This window comes from Maniola hyperantus, chromosome 5 (genome assembly GCF_902806685.2).
Source record: "Maniola hyperantus chromosome 5, iAphHyp1.2, whole genome shotgun sequence".
In the NCBI taxonomy this organism is placed as follows: Eukaryota; Metazoa; Arthropoda; class Insecta; order Lepidoptera; family Nymphalidae; genus Maniola; species Maniola hyperantus.
The window spans coordinates 14,539,123-14,561,233 of record NC_048540.1 but is presented as its reverse complement, the minus strand read 5'-3'; the positions used below and the strand labels follow the sequence as shown (position 1 = coordinate 14,561,233).

Sequence of the window (22,111 nt, the reverse complement as noted above, 5' to 3'; positions counted from 1 at the left end):
AGATGGCGATCGGGTAGGGAACGCCCCGCACACCCGCACAGCCCCCGCGCTTGACGCGGGTGACGTGCGGGTGTGCGCGACGTCCCCCCGCCTCATTGTCATGTCAACCTGTCGCGCACTATATCTATGGAATCAAAAGTTCCGCTTAATCAATTTGCAAGGAAGATCACTCGGAGTCGAGATAATCCTCTCCAGACGTGGTGGAATGCAGCGCGACTCGCAAGCGAATCTCACCCTTCCGCCTATGATTATATTCACCGTCTATACCAATATTATAAATGCGAAAGTCTGTCTGTCTGTCTGCTAGCTTTTCACGGCCCAAAAGTTTAACCGATGTTGATGACATTTGGTACAGAGTTAGCTTACATCCCTGGGACGGACACGGGACATCCATACTTCCATACTAATATTAAATATTATAAATGTGAAAGTGTGTCTGTCTGTCTGCTAGTTTTTCACGGCTTAATAGTGTAACCGATTCTGATAAAAGGCACAGAGTTAGCTTACATCCCGGGGACGGACATACTTTTTATCCCGGAAAATCAAAGAGGTCCCACGGATTCTTGAACGTCCATCCGTTTAACAGATTTACATAAAATTCGGTACAGATATAAGAAACACTGTATCCCGGAAAACCAAAGAGATTTTTAAAATACATAAATCTACGCGGATAAAGTCGCGGGCATCATGTAGTCTAAAATATTTAGCGAGATGCATAAAAACTGCATTACAGACGGCGCCATGTTGGATGCCCGTATTTTTAGTTGGACAAGAATAACTGATCTCAGACTCTGGCGATGCATCTGCATCACCTTAAGCGCAGGCCACATTGGGAGCGAAGCGAAAACAAACTAAGTTCGTTTCTAAATAATTTTAAATATATATCAAAAATTGCGAAACCGGCAGGATTCGAACCTGCGTCTTCTGGGTTCGCGCCCGACGCCTTGGCCGCCAGGCCACGGTTTCGCTTACTGCCAGTGACGAAATTTGTGATATGTATGTTCACTCAGTACTGAAGCAACTGTTAATGTTATCTAGTAGCGACACTTTGCAGTTATCGAAGTGTAGGTAAAAACACTATCATAAAAATTATGAAAATATAAGTTCGTTTCGCTTCGCTCATGTCGCTACCGCGTCTTTTCATACTTCGGTTCATACCGCGAACAGCAGAGCTAAACTAAGCTAGCTATTCGTACTGAGCGAGCGAAACGAACATAGCTTCGTGTTTCGCTTCGCTCCCAATGTGGCCTGCGCTTTATGCGTTGGCGGAAGGATGAAACGTAAGAATGTCTTACAGCTCTTCTTATCTGAACTAATTAGAATTTCATTAAAAATTGAAGAATAGGTATTATATTCTCGACAATGCTATTGTAATATGTTGTTAAGTAATTTTTTATTAATAAGTGCATAAAGTAAGGCGTCATTCTGAGAGGAGACCCGTGCTCAATAGTGGCCCGGCGCGATGGGTTGAAATGATGATGAAAACAAGTAGCCTCAATAACTCAACGCATAAGGAGCGGACTGAATTCCGAAAGATCGATGGTTCAGACCCTTTAGTTGTACCTCCTCGTACGCTTAGTTGAAGGGGAAAGGGGAGTATTAGTCATAATTAACACGGCTAATATTTAAAAAAAACACAAGTAGTTATATAGAAAATCGCGAGAATAATCTATATATTATATATATAAAAGGAAAAGGTGACTGACTGACTGACTGACTGAAATTTGGCATGCAGATAGCTATTATGACGTAGGCATCCGCAAAGAAAGGATTTTTGAAAATTCAACTCCTAAGGGGGTGAAATAGGGTTTTGAAATTTTGTAGTCCACGCGGACGAAGTCGCGAGCGTAAGCTAGTCTATATATATAAAAGGAAAAGGTGACTGACTGACTGACTGACTGACTGATCTATCAACGCACAGCTCAAACTACTGGACGGATCACGCTGAAATTTGGCATGCAGATAGCTATTATAACGTAGGCGTCCGCTAAGAAAGGATTCTTCAAAATGCAACCCCTAAAGGGGTAAAATAGGGGTTTGAAGTTTGTATGAAAGTTTGTCAGTTTTGAAGTTTGCAATTAGCAGTATGACATATTTTATTAAGCTCATATTATGTTAAAATCTCATAGTTAAAGATCAACCCGGCTGTAAAACAGGCGTTTAAAATTTGTGTAGTCCACGCGGACGAAGTCGCGGGCATAAGCTAGTTGCAAATAAACGCTGGGTATTTGTAAAGTGACCTAAATAATTATGTGGTATTCTTGCTTGTAGGTAGGTACCTCCACTAAATTGTATCCCACGTTTTCGTGTTTCAAAATTAAATAAATTAATCGGCCATATAATTTAAGATTAACCCAGAATCACTGGTGGACGGTGGTACTTTATTTATAATGTCCTACGCAATCCGCGGGTGTTTCTTTCGAATGCAAATGAAATAGGTCGTTGGCAGTTGGCACCTTTCATTTACTATTCAAACCTAAACATTTCGCATATTCCTTGAACGTTCTACGCAGAATTCTGAAGTATCCTCAAGTTCTTAAGAATACCCTGACGCGCTTCTCCATACAAACATATTACGCCTATTATTCTGTTATTAGCTGATGCCCGCGACTTCGTCCTCGTGAAATTAGGTTTTTTTTTAATCCCGTGGGAACTCTTTGATTTTCCGGGATAAAAAGCCTATGTCACTCTTCAGGTCTTTATCTATAGGTACCTATGCAAAAAATCACGTCAATCCGTTGCGACGTCATTGAAGGAAAAACCAACAAACCAACAAACAAACACACTTTGGCATTTATAATAAGGGTACTGATTAGTTGTTCTAGATTCAAAACTAAGCTAGATATTAATTCATCTCTCCATTATCTATGCTCTTAAACAATAAATTTGGTTCAAGGTTCAAGATTATTTATTTGCGGAAACATTTTTTACAATGAGATGTCATTACAATATACTTGCTGATGGCCGCGACTTCGTCCGCGTGGAATTTGGTTTTTAGAAATCCCGTGGGAACTCTTTGATTTTTCGGAATTAAAAGTAGCCTATCTGTAAATCCAGGGTATAATCTATCTCCATTCCAAATTGCATCCAAATCCGTTCAGCTGTTTTTGCGTGATTGAGTAACAAACATCCACACTTTCACATTTATAATATTATTAGGATTAGGATTAGAATTGTCCAGTAGAAATGTTTCACCTTAACAATTAGGCATGCAAATATAATTAGTACGTATAACATATTATAATAGGTCATTTTAAGCATGGTTTTATATTTATTTAGAAAGTTATGATTTTTAAAACATCTTCGTGTAAATAAACCATGTAAGAAACTACGAAATTGCAAAAAAATTAACGCAATACCAAACGTTGATTCACATTGTTCACACCCCTCGCATCTTGCTCTTGTTGTGTATGTCCTGCCCGTAAAATGTTGTTTGCAATATCACGCTCCACTTGGACAGCGACCATGGAGGGCACTCTTAAGGCGCTAAGTTCCTAGTGTGACAAAGCAGTTTTGACACTCAGATTTATATCTACACGTAGGTATTTAGTTATCACTTCATCTTTATTGTTTGTTACACAATAAATTAGTAGAAAGATACAATACAAGCTTGTCTGGCAATTTTATTTTAATCCGATGCTAATGGCCATCAGCGCTTTTGTTTTTTAAAAGAAAATTTAAAAGTTTTACTATTTTCATTCCAAGAGTCCACAGTAAACAAGGTAGAATCTCCATTTAAGTTTATTCGTCCATCATTCTTTTATTTTTTACACTTTCTTTCATTAGTAAAATTTTACTATTATTTTTATTTTTGAACAAGACCAAATAGGAATCTGTTTAAAGTTTGATGTTTACTCTACGAATCGTTTTTAACTCTCCGTTAAAGCTGACTGATTTATTTTGTATGATTAATGTATAATAATATTATGTATTTAATTTTTCGCATATCTGCAATTTCTTCCAATAAAATCTTAGATATTTTTATTTTCACCATCATAAAATCCTATGTTTACCCCTAGAAGGGGTAAAAAGCATTTTATGAGGAGAAAAAGGGGACAGAGAGCCGACAATACTCTAACCATTGCAATTTTCTGAGTATATAAAAGGAAAAGGTGACTGACTGACTGACTGATCTATCAACGCACAGCTCAAACTGGACGGATCGGGCTGAAATTTGGCATGCAGATTGCCATCACATATTATAACGTAGGCATCCGCTAAGAAAGGATTTTTGAAAATTCAACCCCTAGGGGGTGAAATAGGGGTTCGAACTTTGTGTAGTCCACGCGGACGAAGTCGCGATTATAAGCTAGTTTTCCGTATAAAGCTCGACAGAACTTTACTGTAGGAATGGTTTTTCTAATCTGAGATTCGCCGTTATGTAAGTTATCCTCCGGCGAAATTTCAAGTTTACCGTTTTAGATCGCATTTATTTCTTACGTTAGATGTTCTCGCATAAACAATGCAAACAATTGTAAAAATCGCTAGCGAACCTTTTCAATAAAAATAAAAAAATAAAAATAAAAATGCATCTTTGCAATTTCTTCCGGCTACACCTTTCCTATGGTCCTGCGGGCGACGCTGCGCCGCGCGCCGCAGGCACGCCTTATCGCCTCTGCACGATCCGCAGCCCGTTATGAAAACTTAACCCTTCGTTTACATTGACAGTGGAGAAGCGAGTTGGATTCAAACTCAAATACTTCTTATCATTTAACAGAAGTATATTTGTAGCGCGCTGCAAACAAACGTAGTTTAGTTAGCCTTTAAATATAACCGATCAATGAAATTTCGTAGACACGTTCGAGAAATATTGAGTTAGATGGATTAATATTCAGTTATTTCTTTTCTCGTTTTGAGTGCTAATGAGCTACTCAAGTCTCAATTGTACTACGATCTAGCCTAATTTATGACTAATACGTAGTTTAACTTTATTATAAATTATCTTATATACAATTTTATTTTATTATACTATGAATTTGTCCACTGACACATCTTTTACACTTTGTTCACGTTCAAATGAGTGCCAAATTACGTTTGTATGGCGAACGCTAGGGGGTTGCTAAGAAAAATGTTGTTAATAATTTTTAATAAATTCTTTACAGTCGACAAACATCTCCACTGATATTACATTACTTTTATTAAGATTTCTGCAATTCATATCTAGTGACTTCAGTGAAGGACAAATTCTTGTAATTATCAGCGACACAATTAAGTCTTCACAGTCACACACACAACAAGAAAGACCTATTCGTGTTATGGCTAAAAAATTGCCTGCCTCATGCCAGCCCAAAAGAATAATTGAAGACCTTCAAAGCAAGGGTTATAAAATAGAAAATGCAGTGAACAAACTAAGATGGCAGAATAAAGAGCCGCTTAATATGTTTACTCTAACATTTAATAATGTAGAAGATATAAATAAAATTTATGACATTAAACACATTCTAGGGTGTAAAGTTGAAATTCACCCTATCAAAACATCAAAACTGGTACCTCAGTGTAAAAAATGCCAAGCATATGGTCACACGCAGAAATACTGTGCCAGAGAGGCCAGGTGTGTAAAATGTACAGGAAAACATCTGACTCGAGACTGCACTAAGCCAGCAGAAGAAAAACCCAAATGCTTACACTGCGGTGAAGCGCACCCTGCTAACTATCGGGGTTGCATGGTTGCCAAAGAAATGCAGATCCTAAAAAATAAGAATCTTAAAAAATCATCAAAATCATCCTCATCTTATCCTCAGCGTTCATCGAAACCTGAGAAATCTACTAATTCCCATATAATTAAAACTAATGAAGACACGAACAAAAGTGAACATCAAACTTATGCTCAAAAAGTCTCTAGAAATTTGCCAAGCACAAAACTGCCCCAGGGAAATATGGAGAGCAAACTAGATGAAATTCTCAAATACATGTCCTCGTTTGACGAAAGATTGCAAAAACTTGAAAGTGGCGCTAATAAGGCTACCAATAAGCCAAAAAAATGAATAATAAGCTTAAAATATTTGCATGGAACTCAAACGGACTACTACAACATCAACAAGAGCTACAAGTAGTCCTTGATACACTAAAGATTGATATTTGTCTAATATCTGAGACACATTTTACTAAGCAATCGTTTATTAAATTTAACAGTTATAAAGTGTACCATGCCATACACCCAAATAATACAGCGAGAGGCGGCAGTGCCATCTTAATTAAAGAAAATTTGTACCATTATCAAGAATTCCAATATGAGGAACAGGAAATTCAGGCAGTAGCTGTGAAGGTCAAAACTACAAAATACGAATTTTCGGTAGTAGCTATATATAGTCCCCCAAGGCATTCAATTTCAAAAGAATATTATGTGAACTTCCTCGAGAAAATTGGACATAGATTTATTATTGGAGGTGACTTTAACGCGAAAAATACCTTTTGGGGCTCCAGATTGACTACTACAAAAGGTAGAGAACTCTTAAGTGCCATTAAAGATTTAAAATGCGATGTAATAAGTACAGGTAAGCCTACCTACTGGCCTACAGATACGATGAAAATACCAGACCTAATTGACTTTTTTATTTATAAAAACATATCAACAAAATATCTAGACATTGATGAAATGTTCGACATGAATTCAGATCATTCTCCTATTCTCTTAACGCTAAGTGACACAATCATATATAAAGAAACCTATCCTGGTCTTGTAAACAAAAATACAGACTGGGACAGCTTCAAAATGGATTTGACTAACAATATTAACTTAAATGTGCCGCTTAAAAACTCGGAACAACTGAACGAAGAAGTAAGAAAATTTGTATTAGATATTCAGCTGGCTGCTTGGAATAATACACCAAAGCTTAGGAAAAAGCCCCAAGGAGTGGTTGCTTATCCCAAAAATATCCTTGAACTCATCATTGAAAAGAGAAGGCAAAGAAAAAAGTGGCATCATTCAAGATCTCCACTTGATAAAAGGTTGCTGAATTACTTGACTAAGGCACTAAAGAAACAAATCAAAAACTTTAATGATTCGTCAACCTACAGTTATCTCCAAAGCCTCACGAGTGAAAGGAGTACCGAATATTCACTTTGGAAAGCAACTAGGAATTTAAAAAGACCATGTATGCATATTCCTCCAATTAAAGAAGAAAATGGAATGTGGGCAAGAAATAGTGAGCAAAAAGCTAAAAGATTTGCAGAACATCTCGAAAAAATATTTCAACCAAACGAAGGAGAGCACATTGATTTTTCTACGATGGAAACAAATCAAGAAAACTCTCCCATTAAACTAGTAACGCCAAAGGAAATACTCAGTATGATTAATAAACTGAACTTAAAAAAAAACTCCAGGATATGATCTTATTACTACAGAAATCCTGCGAAACCTTCCAAAAAAAGGAATCGTAAAATTAACGACGCTGATTAATGCAGCATTTAGAATTAAGCACGTCCCTGATTTGTGGAAAGTTGCAGAAGTAATTATGATTGCCAAACCAGGCAAACCACCAAATGAGGTTACATCATACAGACCAATTTCTCTGCTACCAATTATCTCAAAACTTTTTGAGAAGCTACTGCTCAGCAGATTGAAACCTATATTAGATGAGAAAAATCTGATTCCTGACCATCAGTTTGGATTCAGGGAAAAGCACTCGACAATCGATCAAGTACACAGAATAACAAATATAATTGAAAGAACACTAGAAGAAAAGAAAGTCTGTTCAACCGTATTTCTTGATGTAGCACAAGCCTTTGATAAAGTCTGGCATGAAGGTCTTGTTCAGAAACTTAAAGTATTACTTCCTCAACCATTTGCAAACATATTAGAATCATATATATCTGATAGAGTATTTCGAGTGAGGCAAGAGGAAGCTTACTCCAAACTCAAGGTGATCAAAGCTGGAGTACCTCAAGGAAGCGTTCTGGGACCTGTCCTTTATCTCCTGTACACGTGTGATCTTCCACAACCCGATCACAATACCATCGCTACTTTTGCCGATGATACTGCTATCATAGCTGTGGGTAATACTCACCAGGAGGCATCGGGAAAAGTTCAAATAGCTCTAAATGAACTACATAAATGGACGAAAAAATGGAGAATAAGACTTAACGATTCCAAGTCTGCCCATATTGATTTTACTAATAAAATACCAAAATATTATCCCATTTATATTGACCAACAAAAGATACCCTATGCTAACACGGCAAAATATCTTGGAATGACTCTTGACAGTAAGCTACGCTGGAAAGCACATGTCAAGAAGAAAAAAGAAGAGCTAGAGTTACGGTACAAAAAATTGTACTGGCTCATAGGCAGAAACTCATCACTGTCAACTAAAAATAAGATACTATTATACAAACAAGTCCTAATGCCAGTGTGGACTTATGGTATCCAGTTGTGGGGCTGTACCAGAAAGACCAATTTACTAATAATTCAGCGATTCCAAAATAAAGTGCTTAGGGGTATCGTCAATGCACCCTGGTACGTCAGGAATGTAGACATTCATCGCGATCTCCAAATGGGCTTCGTGGACACAGCTATTAGCAAACACGCTAAATCCCACGAACGCAGGCTCCATGAACATGTTAACGTCGAGGCTATCCAGCTCCTCGACAACACAGACCTAATACGTAGACTTAAGAGGACTAAGCCTTTTGAGCTAGTGTAGTTATAGTGAAAGTGTAGTGCTAGTGCAAATCAAAGATCACACGAACAAAGTGAAAGCATAGTGCTAGTGCAATTTAAAGAACACAAGAACAAAGTGTCTTCCAATAAGGTATCTTAACTATAAACTAAGCTAAGTCAATGGACAGATTCTTAGGTATAAGTACGTTTATAAGTTTAGGTTAATATAATATTGCTTATTAGCCTCTTTCATAGGCTAGATTGTAATGGTAGTAAAGTACTGGTGACAGTGCTTTACGACAAAAAAAAAAAAAAAAAAAAAAAAAAAAAAAAAAACAGTCGTTAATGCTACGAGTATTTGCATGGTTATTAAATTATTGATTAATCAACAAATCAAATAATAGATCTTTATCAATGCCTTGGCCTGCTTTATACGATTATTTTCTTTGATCATTCAATATTTTATAAATCCTCCTTTGCGTAAGAATGTATACGATGTTAATAAAATGTATTTTATTGTCTAGAACAAAAAAAATTATTCGATGTGTAACGTATCAAGGTGAATCATGCATTCAAGAGTATAAAAAGCCAACTCTAAATTGTTAAACTCGTTCTTTCATTTTTAAGAAAATATATTTAATTTAACGAATGCTTTATCCGAATCATCATTATCATGATCAACCCATCGCCGGCTCACTACAGAGTACGGGTGTCTCCTCTCAGAGTAAGAAGGGTTTTGGCCATGTCTATCACGCTGGCCAATTGCGGATTGGCAGGCTTCACTCGCCTTTGAGATCATTATGGAGGAACTCTCAGGCGTGCAGGTTTCCTCGTGATGCACGATCCTTATTCAAATGCCAAAGAAATAATATTGTAAGAAATATTTAAACCTATCTTCACAGACTATGAATATCAAATGTTATTAACCATTGTAGCGAGGAGTCCCGTTGCTTGCTTATGCAAACGAAGCGGGCGTGCAAAATGAGAAGACGATCTTTTCATAACGAAATATTATTATTGTGTGTCTTCAGGAAGACGAATCTTATTTGGTATTATGAAGATTTATTTCGTCTATAGTATAAATTCGCTGGACGTATGTAGCTTTGAATATAAATTCAAAAGTAAATAAGTACTGTGAATTGAAATAAATCTTCACAAATTTTTGGGTACTATCTAAACTTTTTCCAATTTTATTGGCTGGTAGTTGGAAAAACTTAAGTTATTTTATCATTATCAAAATTTACCTGAACACTAGACACCACACGTCATTTCTACTGGGCAGAACGGTTGTGCATAAAGGATTGTATATTTTTCAAAAACTATTATTTTACAACGTTTACGTATAAGGCTTAATTCACACGTACCACAACCACACCACAGCCACAACCACACCACAACGACGCCATGTGGTCGGGCGTATATTTTGTATTGAAAATGAATATTCAATTTACACGTACCACATTTTGCCGTTGTTATCGACCACCTGTGTAATACGACCACATCGCAACCACATCGCGACGGCAACGCCACCACCGGCGGCGTCGTCGTCTTCTTCTTATTAATAAAAGCCATAACAAGGATAGCAACAAAAATCTTTCCTCCATGACTACGTTCAGTCAAGCCGTGTTTCCTCTACGAAAGCCGGAGTAACTGCACATGACCACGTGGTTACCACATTGCAACGACAGCAACAACGCAACCACATCGACATTTTGCCGGTACCACAACGCAACTGCAAAAAGCCGCTGCGACACTATTCACACGTAACCACAGCTTGACCACAATTTGTCGCTGCGACGTGGTGTGGTTGTGGTACGTGTGAATACACGCTTAATAGTGAAATGTTGTGAGATGTTTTTGAAAAAGACCTTACTGAGATGTAAATACAGATTTCCTTTACAAAACCTGTCGGCTCATTCCTCAGCTCAAGCTATATTTGTATTTTTGAATAGCTAAAGCAGCTTCAAAAACAAAATATACTAAACTAGTTTATGCTCGCGACTTCCTCCGCGTGGACTTAGGAGTTGAATTTTCAAAAATCCTTTCTTAGCGGATGCCTACGTCGTAATAGCTCTGCATGCCAAATTTCAGCCCGATCCGTCCAGTAGTTTGAGCTGTGTGTTGATAGATCAGTCAGTCAGTCAGTCAGTCAAAAAGAATAATATAATACTTAATTTCTCCATTATAAAAGTTTACAATATTGCATGGATCCTCTCGCGTTGCCCGTTATCAGAGCTGTAAGATAGTGTTATCAGGGTTAGTTGCAATCTTTTTTATAGCACCTTGCTTCTACGTAGGTGTAGTTTTACAATAATGTGTTTACTTGGATACATTCTTGTATGCTATAATTCATCATCATGATCAACCCATCGCCGGCTCACTACAGAACACGGGTCTCCTCTCAGAGAGAAGGGTTTTGGCCATTGTATACCACACTGGCCATGTGCGGATTAGTAGACTTCACACACCTATGAGAACATTATGGAGAACTCTCAGGCATGCAGGTTTACTCACGATGTTTTCCGATTTAATTACTTAAAGCGCACATAACTCCGCCCCGAAAAGTTAGAAGATCGAACCCCCGACCCCCGATTCGTCTTGCAAGCGAGTCGTCTCAATATTCAATTCCCAAAATTCAGTTCACGGAATAATGTTTTCTTCTCATTGGTTGAATTATAATCTCGTTTTTGAAAATTGGATGATACCTGCTATTTAAGTTTTTTTAATTCCGTGGGAACTTTGATTTTCCGTGATAAAACGTAGCCTAGTATTGTGGGTCTTTAATCTGTATACCTCCTTAATTTCAGACATCTTACTGCCGCACTCAGAGTCGCTTAATCGTTACTTAAGTTTAGTTAAAACGAGACAGAGCTATATCTCTCACATAAATCTGTCTCGTTTTAACTCAATATTAAGTAACGATATACTATATAGCGACTCTGAGTGCGGCTGTTAGACTCTATTATAAGTTATCATATTGTGAGACTGCGGTCAAGCGTCAAAAATGACTTTAGCATATCAACTATTATCAAATAGTAAAAGGCTCTCTCTACCTTTGTTAAGTATACTGTTACACCCCATTGTTTCAACTAAGTAACAATTGATACGTTTAATACAAAGTCATGTCTTTGCGACTATTCAGTTTTTACAAGTTCATTGGTTTCTAGTTTACCATAACACGTGCATCGTGTTCGTGACGTGAACTCTTCTAGAAGCCTTTTAGTCTCATTTACAACTTTAGTTTTAATTAGGGTATAAATTGTTGTCTATTGGCAACACCAACAAAACTTCATCTGTAACGTATGACAGTCAGTCAGTTAGACGGATGCCTACGTCATAATAGCTATCAGCATGCCAAACTTCAGCCAGATCCGTCCAGTAGTTTGTGCTGGGCGTTGATAGATCAGTCAGTCAGTCAGCTTTTCCTTTTATATATTTATTAGATGTCTTACAGTAGCTTTATCACATAAGTTTCTAGAACTGTAGTTCATAGAATCATGTTATTAGGAAAGTAATCTATTCCAGTCATAGAGTTATGATAGAGATAACCACATCACTGATTCCAGTGCAAAAAAAGTGACAGGCAAGACGACAAGGAAGCCTTAGTAAAGAAGTATTTAATTTGGCTAATTTTATCAAAACTATGTACACGTTGTTAGGTATATATCATAACATATTGCATGCTAATAGGCAGAATTTGGCTGTACCTTTTTGTTTTTTGTAACATCTCCACTGTTTAGCTAGATTCGCAATAAAGAAATTTGTATTTGTATTTGTATTTGCTGAAGATGGAAACGGACTAAATTGGAGGATTAATTATTTAACCCATACTACTAATACATACTACTAATACATACTACTAATACATACTACTAATACATACTACTAATACATACTACTAATACATACTACTAATACATACTACTAATCGGTTTCAACGCGACATCGTAGGTACCTACTCTTATTCTGTGGTACCGGAAAGCATAATCGCCTGGACACAACTCTTTACCAGCAGAAAGAGGAGACTCGCACTTGATCAGTTTTTAGGGTTCCGTAGCCGAATGGCAAAAAACGGAACCCTTATTGGGTTATCCATGGAATATGGATAGGTCTTCAAAAATGATATTGAGGTTCCTAGTATCATTTTTTTCTAAAATGAATATTTTGCGCGAGAGACACTTCCAAAGTGTAAAATGTGTCGTCGTCGCCCCCCCCCCCCCTTGTTACTTCTAAAATAAGAGAATGATAAAACTAAAAAAAAAATATTATACATTACCTACCATGCAAACTTCCACCGAAAATTGGTTTGAACGAGATCTAGTAAGTAGTTTTTGATTTATCGTGCAAAATGTCGATAAAATACGATTGTAGTATGGAACCCTCAGTGCGCGAGTCTGTTTCGCACTTGGCCTGTTTTTATTTTTTAAATATTCTGCTGCTCGCGAAATGCGTCACACAAAATGATCGTGTGAACGAGCCTTTATTAAGCGAGCGACCACTTGACACGAGCTGAACTGATGCTATTGTGTGATATACGCGACGCTTGGAATATCACTTGAACTTTCGCCTAATTATTTACCGATCGAAGAGGGTTAGTGGGTGATGTGATCATGGAGGTTGATATAATTTGTTTAAATAAAGTCTAGCAGGTCAAGGATGCTGCTAGGCTATTTTTTTTCAACGATTTGGACGATCTGTATAGAGGATACTGCGCTATAAGACCTACCTACCTGCCAAGTTGCATGATTCTAGGTCAACGGGACCCTATATGTTTCTTGACAGACAGACAGGCATACAGACAACAAAGTGATTCTATAAGGGTTCTTTTTTCCTTTTAGATACGGAACCCTAAAAAGCATTCTTTATGTACCTTGGCGCATAAAATGTAGGTAAAGTATTCGCAAACAGTGCAGTGCGCGAGTTGTATCAACAAACTCGAGGCTCAGTACAGCTCTGATAAGATAAGAGACCCTGCACACCTATGGCCGAGAAGACTATTATCTCTTAGCGCATATCTCAGGCGAGAAAAAGCATAGTGGAATATAGCTAAGACGTCTAACTCCTATTTGGGAGGTCGGAGGTTCGATCCCGGGCACGCACCTTTAACTTTTCGGAGCAACGTTTGAAGCAATTAAATACTTCACACACCTGAGAACATTATAGAGAATTCTCAGACACGCAAGTTTCGTCACAATCACTACCCATATTTAAAATGCGAAAGTGTGTTTGTTTGTTATTTTATTGGTTTGTCCTTCAATCACGTCGCAATGGAGCCACGGAACGACGTGATTTTTTGCATGGATATAGTTTAAGACCTGGAGAGTGAAATAGGCTACTTTTGATCCCGGAAAATCAAGGAGTTCACGGGATTTTAAAAAATCTAAGTCCATGCGGGTGAAGTCACGGCCATCAGCTAGTGGTTTTATAATCCTGTCATATTGTTATCAGTTTAACGAGTTCCATCTTTGACTGCATTAAGGACCAAAATCAAAAGATACTCTTGCGCAAAATCTGTTGTTCCTCATTAGCATTCCCTTTTGCTTCTCTACATAGTATAAAATAAAGTCGCTTCCCGCTTATTTATGTATGTATGTATGAACGCGTAGATCTTTTAAACTACGCAACGGATTTTAATGCGGTTTTCACCAGTAGAAAGAGTGATTCAAGAGGAAGGTTTATAGCTATAGTTTAATTCTCAAAAAACTAGAGATCCCTAGAGAAATTGAAATAATGTGAATTACGTCGGAAAAAAAATCTGTCATTTGAGAGTTTCCGAGCCAATGACACCACATTAGTATCTACATTGCACCCATGCGAAGCCGGGGCGAGTCGCTAGTAGCATATAAATTCAAAAGCGCAACTGCAACGTAAACGTAGCCGCGAGTTAAAACCAAATCAAGTAACCTATAATTTGGTGCGCATCGATGCTTAACTGTAGTGCCTTATCTAAAACTGCATTAACACCCAGAGCGAATCCCGGCCGAAGCACGTCTCGAAGGAAAATTTCCATAATTGCACTGCTTTCAACTGCACCGCTCTTCAAATATGGCTTCCTCTGACCCTAAGCTGCTAACTACCGTAATATGCCATCCCAATACGGGAATTCTGATACTATCGCTGCTTTATAAACAGATAGACTAGAGAGAGACTAGATTTGTGTTGCGCTCTCGAGTTATATACGGTAATTTATGGCAAATAAATTGCTTTTCGATCTTGCAGTGTTTATTGTTCACCCATTTATTTGAGACATCTAATAACAATAAATTGTTCTCTCAATCTAAATATATAAAAGGAAAATGTGACTGACTGACTGATCTATTAACGCACAGCTCAAACTACTGGACAGTAGATCGTGATCGGGCTGAAATTTAACATTCAGATGGCTATTATGACGTAGGCAATAGGCATCCGCTAAGAAACGATTTTTGAAAATTCAACCCCTAAGGGGGTGAAATAGGGGTTTGAAATTTGAGTAGTCCACGCGGACGAAGTCGCGAGCATAAGCTAGTTGTGACTAAAAGGCCGAACGGTGTACAACAGAATTAGCCACCATGTGACTCTACTTCTAGATTGCTATGTGATTTCATCATCATCATCATCATCATCATCATCAACCAATAGACGTCCACTGCTAGACATAGGTCTCTTGTAGGGACTTCCACACGCCACGGTCTTGCGCCGCCTGGATCCAGCGGCTCCCTACAACTCGTCTGATGTCGTCCGTCCACCTAGTTGGGGGTCTTTCAACGCTGCGTCTTCGGGTGCGAGGTCGCCATTCTAGCACCTTGGGACCCCAAACGTCTATCGGTTGTACGAACTATGTGCCCTGCCCATTGCCACTTAAGCTTCGCAACCCGTTGAGCTATTTCGGTTACTCTAGTTCTCCTACGGATCTCCTCATTTCTGATTTGATCACGTAGAAAAACTCCAAGCATAGCTCTCTCCATCGCCCGCTGAGTAACTCTGAGCTTTCTTATGAGGCCCATAGTTAGCGACCACGTCTCGGATCCATATGTCATCACTGGCAACACGCACTGTTCGAAGACTTTGGTCTTATGTGATTTATTGAAACGCAACACCCAAACAAACCATAACAAGTAATAGCTGCAATGTCTGATTCGAAAATTGGGTAGGTATAGTGTTCACGCCGGAAACACTTTATTGGATGGCACCTTTACATAAAGACGAAATTCATTCAGGACCTTATCACCTTGGTGATAAGGGTGACAATTAATAGAGGAGTAATGAAGTCGTGAGGTTGGTGGGCGTAGGCGTGAAATACTGTTACGATCGCACTTGGGACGGTGTGAATGAGCCGTTTCGCAAGAACTGGCGACCGAGTACCCATTGGGTACTTGTTGCCAGTACCATAAATCACTTGAGACCGTTTTTAGAGTTCCATCAAAGTGCTGTTGAAGAGATGACGGTCGGTTATCATTTTTATCGGTGACAGATTCGTGCTTGACCTACCAATAGTCCCCATCGCGCGACGGAAATGTGCCAGGGTCAGCGTACACGGCGACAAGGCTATCTTGGCGCGTGGTGGAAACCCCTACCGATGTTATAAATGCGAAAATCGGTTTTGTTTCAATCACGCAACGAAACAGTGGATTAACGTCATTTTTGTTTTGGCATAGATATAATTAAAGACGTAGAGAGTGACAACATGGAAAATCAAAGAGTTCCCACGGGATTTTTAAAAACTAAAATCCACGAACGGAGTCGCGTACACCAGCTAGTGACAATATAATTATAAGACTTCGAAGGAAGCCATTTTGATAACGTAGAGCTATAGCCAATAATTATGTTATGGCACTTAACGAAGATTATGTGTATTATTATAAAAGCCGATTGATTGATAAATAATATCGGAAACTAATTATAATTTATAAGCTAGTATTGATTGAAATCTGATAATAATGACCAAAACCTATAATATAAAATTATATCTCTCTATGAGTCTAAATAATACTTAAATTTTTAATTACACATTTTATTTACCTACCCCTCGACATGTAGAATGATTGGATCCGTTTAGACCAATTTCACCTTACTAGTCAAATATAAACCTAGTCTCAAAAAATAGATTCAAGAACATCAATCTTTAGGTAATATAATAACTCATAAGACTTATAAGTTGTCCTACAAAATATTGAATTTTTTATTCAAGATTGGGAAGGTAATATTATAGAACGAAACAGACTTAAATAAATAAATACAAACCGGATATTTGGAGCACGTTAGGATAGGTCATGGAAGTTTATCTTAGCTACTTTTAGAGGAAATATTTATGATATAACCAATAGTATAGTTTTACCAGTGACCTTCAAGGGGGTACCATCATCATCAGTGCCAAGTATATGAGTAAAAATAGAAGCATAGCATCCTGAAACTGTTTACTGAATGTAATTTACAAAGTATCCGATTCTAGATTATACTTACAGGTTTTTTTTGTAAGGATACCCATGAAAATAAGGAAATATATACAAGTATATAATACATATATTAATATATACGTATCGTGTACATTGTACAATCGCTAGCAATATTCAAAATTCGTGTCAGGAAACACTATCTGTAATTTAGATTATCTGTCATATAAGTATATGAACAGCTATATATTATTTATATAATTATATTATATATTATACTTATTATATATGTATACATGTGTGCGTATATATTATACATGTTCTAGACTCTAGTATGTACCTATTAGAGATCAACTCTGCAAAAACATTTTTTACCTTTACTCTTTGTTCCCTTTTCAGGTAACACACAAAACGTCCGGCAAGGTGATGGTGCTGAAGATGAACCAGCAGCGCGCCAACCGGCCCAACATGCTGCGGGAGGTGCAGCTCATGAACAAACTCAAACATCCTAATATTTTAGGGTGAGTGTTTTCCTTCATTAGAATTCAAGTCCGGAAATTGTTCAATCCCTTCTCCATCCGTTATCTGCATTATTTTGGCTTATCTGTGTTTTATAGGATATATTTCGGAGAGTGTGCTCAGGAACTTTTCGATCTTGTCGCCCCTTCACCATTTTACCACCGAACCGCAAGACGTCGGGCGAGTTTCCATCCTTATGTCGTCGACATTCCATCTACACGCACGAAACGTTTTGCGTCATCATTCCTCATACGTATGGCTAAGGTTTGGAATACTCTTCCACGATATGTGTTTCCTACCAATTACAACCCGGGTATCTTTAAAACAAGAGTGAATAAGCATCTTCTAGGTAAACGCGTCCCATCTTAGGCCACATCATCACTTTCCATCAGGTGTGATTGTGGTCAAGCGTATACCTGTAATGAATAAAAATAAAAAATAAATGTGTTTTTCCACATAGTTTTTTACGCTTATTATGAAAAACTGTTAAAAATTATTATTATTACATAAATTATTACAGTTAAACAGTTAAAAAGCACATAACTCCGAAAAGTTCCAGGTCTCGAACCTCGGACCAGCCGACGCAACGTCTTAACCTGTAGTGGTTGAGACGGGAAGGCTATCAACGCTCTTTACATTCATTTACCTACAATGTAATATATATCTAATGTTACCTATGACCAAGTTTAAGCGGCATGCACCATTCACTTCAATTTACTTAATCCTCACCTCATCCATACTATCCATCCATACTAATATTATAAATGCGAAACTGTCTGTCTGTCTGCTAGCCTTTCACGGCCCATCCGTTCAACCGATTTTGATGAAATTTGGTACAGCGATAGCTTGCATCCCCGGAAAGGACATAGGCTATTTATCCCGGAAAATCAAAGAGTTCCCGCGGGATTTTGAAAAACGTAAATCCACGCGGACGAAGTCGCGGGCATCAGCTAGTTAATTATAAATTACATATTTTATTTTAGTACGTATAAAAGAGAGTAGTTTACATATCTTTTCTCATAATTCTTTTCCTGTCGATTTTTCGATTTCAACACTGATTTCTTTTATATAATTTTGTTTTTTTTACTACCCATTTTTTAATTATTTTTCTTATATATCCCGGAAAATTAAAGAGTTCCCACGGGATTTTCCTAAATTCGCGCGGACGAAATCGCGGGCATCATCTAGTAAATTCATAAGCGAACAACAACCCCAGGTCAAATGTCATCTTCTCCAACCATGCATCGGTAATACGTAAGTCACGTAACATGTTATGAAATTGCGACGGCTTCAAAACAATGGGTTGCACTGTTTCAGTTCGTTTCCTGGTCGCTTATCTCCGCAAATAATATAAAAACAATGCCTCTTTTATTAGATTGTTGAATAATGTTTTTTTTTTCTCAGCAATCTCGGCCGGGTGTTTGAGCTGTGTGCGCTTTCATTCGAGTGTAACTAGAACTAATATGATTCGAGGAATTTAGATAAAGCATTTGATAGGCGTTAATTTTTATTCTAGCATAATTCATATTAAATAATTAGCAGATGCGTCCGCGTGGATTTACATTTTTCAAAATCCCGCGGGAACTCTTTGGTTTTCTGAGATAAAAAGTAGCCTATGTGTTAATCCAGTATATAATCTATCTCCATTCCAAATTTCATCCAAATCCGTTCAGCCGTTTTTGCGTGATTGAGTAACAAACATCCAAACATCCACACTGTCACATTTATATTATTATAGGATAATGCATATTAGATAATTTGCAGTTCATTTGATTAGCTGGCATTCCTCTCATTTGTATTGGCTAAAGTTCATAGTTACACGATTGTGATAATTTATAGAAATACGAGTAGAGCTGCTTTCTAATATCGCGGTGGTCATCTTAAGGTATAGGTATAAAAAAATCTCAACTAATCCAACATCTGCATGTTTTTCAAAAAGCAAACTGCTGAAAAAAATCCATTTCAATATAGTGCATAGGGTAGGGTACATTACTTTCGGCCGCGTACTGTACTGACAGTTTCAACATTCGTGACAACGGCTATTATTTTTGGCGTCGTCGTGAAAAAGTTAATGCTTTGGTGGGCAGTTCTCAGAAATGGGTTTGGGAGTGGGTTGAGGAGGCAGGTACGTCACCTATTACACAATCCCGTCTCGGCAGTCGTGATTAAAATCTACACTAATATTATAAAGAGGAAAACTTTGTTTGTTTGTTTGTTTGTTTGTTTGTTTGTTTGTTTGTTTGTTTGTTTGTACTGAATAGGCTCAAAAACTACTGGACCGATTTTAAAAATTCTTTCACCATTCGAAAGCTACATTATCCACGAGTAACATAGGCTATATTTTATTTTGGAAAAAAATAGGGTTCCGTAAGATATTTGGGTTTTTCGGACACAAGGTGTAAAAAATCAACCAGAAAAGTTACTTATTTTGCGTACGCTGCCTAAACTATAAAAGATAGAACCATAATATTATATAAAGAGGTAATGTCGTTAAGTTTGTTTGTAGGGGGTAATCTTTAGAACTACTGAACCGATTTTAAAAATTCTTTCACCAGTAGAAAGCTACATTATTCCTGAGTGACATAGGCTATACGGGATCTTTAAAAACCTAAATCTACGCGGGCGAAGCCGCGGGGATCAGCTAGTATTATATAAAGAGGTAATGTCGTTAAGTTTGTTTGTAGGGGGTAATCTTTAGAACTACTGAACCGATTTTAATAATTCTTTCACCAGTAGAAAGCTACATTATTCCTGAGTGACATAGGCTATACGGGATCTTTAAAAACCTAAATCTACGCGGGCGAAGCCGCGGGGATCAGCTAGTATTATATAAAGAGGTAATGTCGTTAAGTTTGTTTGTAGGGGGTAATCTTTAGAACTACTGAACCGATTTTAAAAATTCTTTCACCAGTAGAAAGCTACATTATTCCTGAGTGACATAGGCTATACGGGATCTTTAAAAACCTAAATCTACGCGGGCGAAGCCGCGGGGATCAGCTAGTGTCAAATAAAGAGGTCATGTTTTGATGTCGCCCCAGATGCTAAGCCATTGGGAAAGTGCATAATAAGGCTTAATAATAATAAAACAATAAGGCTTGACTTTTCGTCAATTACCGCACTTCGTACCTCGTAAAAGTTTTTAATTTTTTTATTTATCTTCTAAATATATAAAAGGAAAAGGTGACTGACTGACTGACTGACTGTCTGATCTATCAACGCACAGCTCAAACTACTAGACGGATCTGGCTGAAGTTTGGCATGCTGATAGCTATTATAATGTAGGCATCCGCTAAGAAAGGATTTTTGAAAATTCAACAGGGGTGGTTCAAAGGGGGTGAAATAGGAGTTTGAAATTTGTGAAGTCCACGCTTACTCCCGAGCATAAGCTAGTGTTTAATAAAAGATTAGGAAATTGTAAAATAATCAGGACTAAGCTATAAAATTCTCTAGTCTAGTGCATATCAATGTTGATAGAATAAGAACAGAATTTTGAATCTAGGTTTCATAAAACTTGGTTAAATACCAGGAAAATCATCATGATCAACCCATCGCCGGCTCACTACAGAGAACGGGTCTCCTCTCAGAGTGAGAAGGGCTTTGGCCATAGTCTACCACGCTGGCCATGTGCGGATTGGTAGACTTCACACACCTTTGAGAACATTATGGAGAACTCTTAGGCATGCAGGTTTCCTCACGATATTTTCCTTCACCGTTAAAGCAAGTGATAATATTTAATTACTTTAAACACACACAGGTAACTCCGAAAAGTTAGAGGTGCGTGCCCGGGATCGAACTCCCGACATCCGATTAGAAGGCAGACGTCCTAACCACTAGGCTATCACAGCTTCCAGGAAAATGCTAGGTTGAAAAGGAAAGGAATATCCATAGTTTGTACTTTGTAGGGTCATTAAACAATCAACAGGAAGTAGCAGCACGTCAGCAAGATTATCTCGAAGACGTCACGTAATGAAAATAGGGGCGGTGTCAAGGCCCGTCAATCAATCGAGCAATCAATGCGAATTGGCAATTAAAGTCGCGTGCACGAGAGAGCTCCATTATAGTAGGGGAGCCCGAAGCTAAATATGGATTTACTCGAGCGTCATGGGGACCTATTGGGTTGTGAAGATTATAGGTGCTAAGAAGACAAAAAGGTTATGATGTATGCCCTTTCACTGGTGGGGAGAGCGTGTAGGTAAATGTTTTCAAAAATGTAAAAAAAATTATCACAAAGAAATACTCGAGCGCTTCCGAATATATTAATAGTGTTTTGCCACCAGGTCTAATTGCAGCCAAGCGCGAGTCAATAAATTAAAAAAAAGAAAAGAAAATAGAGCTAAAAACATTTATCGAGCGGATCAGATATTGAGAAGGGATGTTAAGTGAATCCTCGAGAAACTCCTATTTAAAAGACTGACGATTTGGACGAAACCAAAAGTCATAGCCAATATTTGAAACTTTGGGACTCTCCTATTTTCTGTATCTAATTAACTTACCTTGCTTTAATCTGACGCGCTCGAGTAAATCCCAAAATCCCCGCTTGGGCTCCCCTACCGTTATAATGCAAACGCCATGGAAGAGTAGAACAAAATGCGGCGAATGATAGATGCACACGCAAAAGACG

The 22,111-nt window shown here is 37.8% G+C and overlaps 1 protein-coding gene across 1 annotated transcript in view; it reads left to right on the top strand.

Moving 5' to 3' along the window:
* Positions 1 to 22,111, top strand: part of cdi (center divider) — a 155,108-nt gene that overhangs the window by 117,915 nt on the left and 15,082 nt on the right. The window contains exon 2 of the mRNA XM_069498832.1: positions 17,371 to 17,492. Coding sequence (XP_069354933.1) covers positions 17,371 to 17,492 — 122 coding nt within the window. The remainder of the gene's footprint in view (positions 1 to 17,370; positions 17,493 to 22,111) is intronic.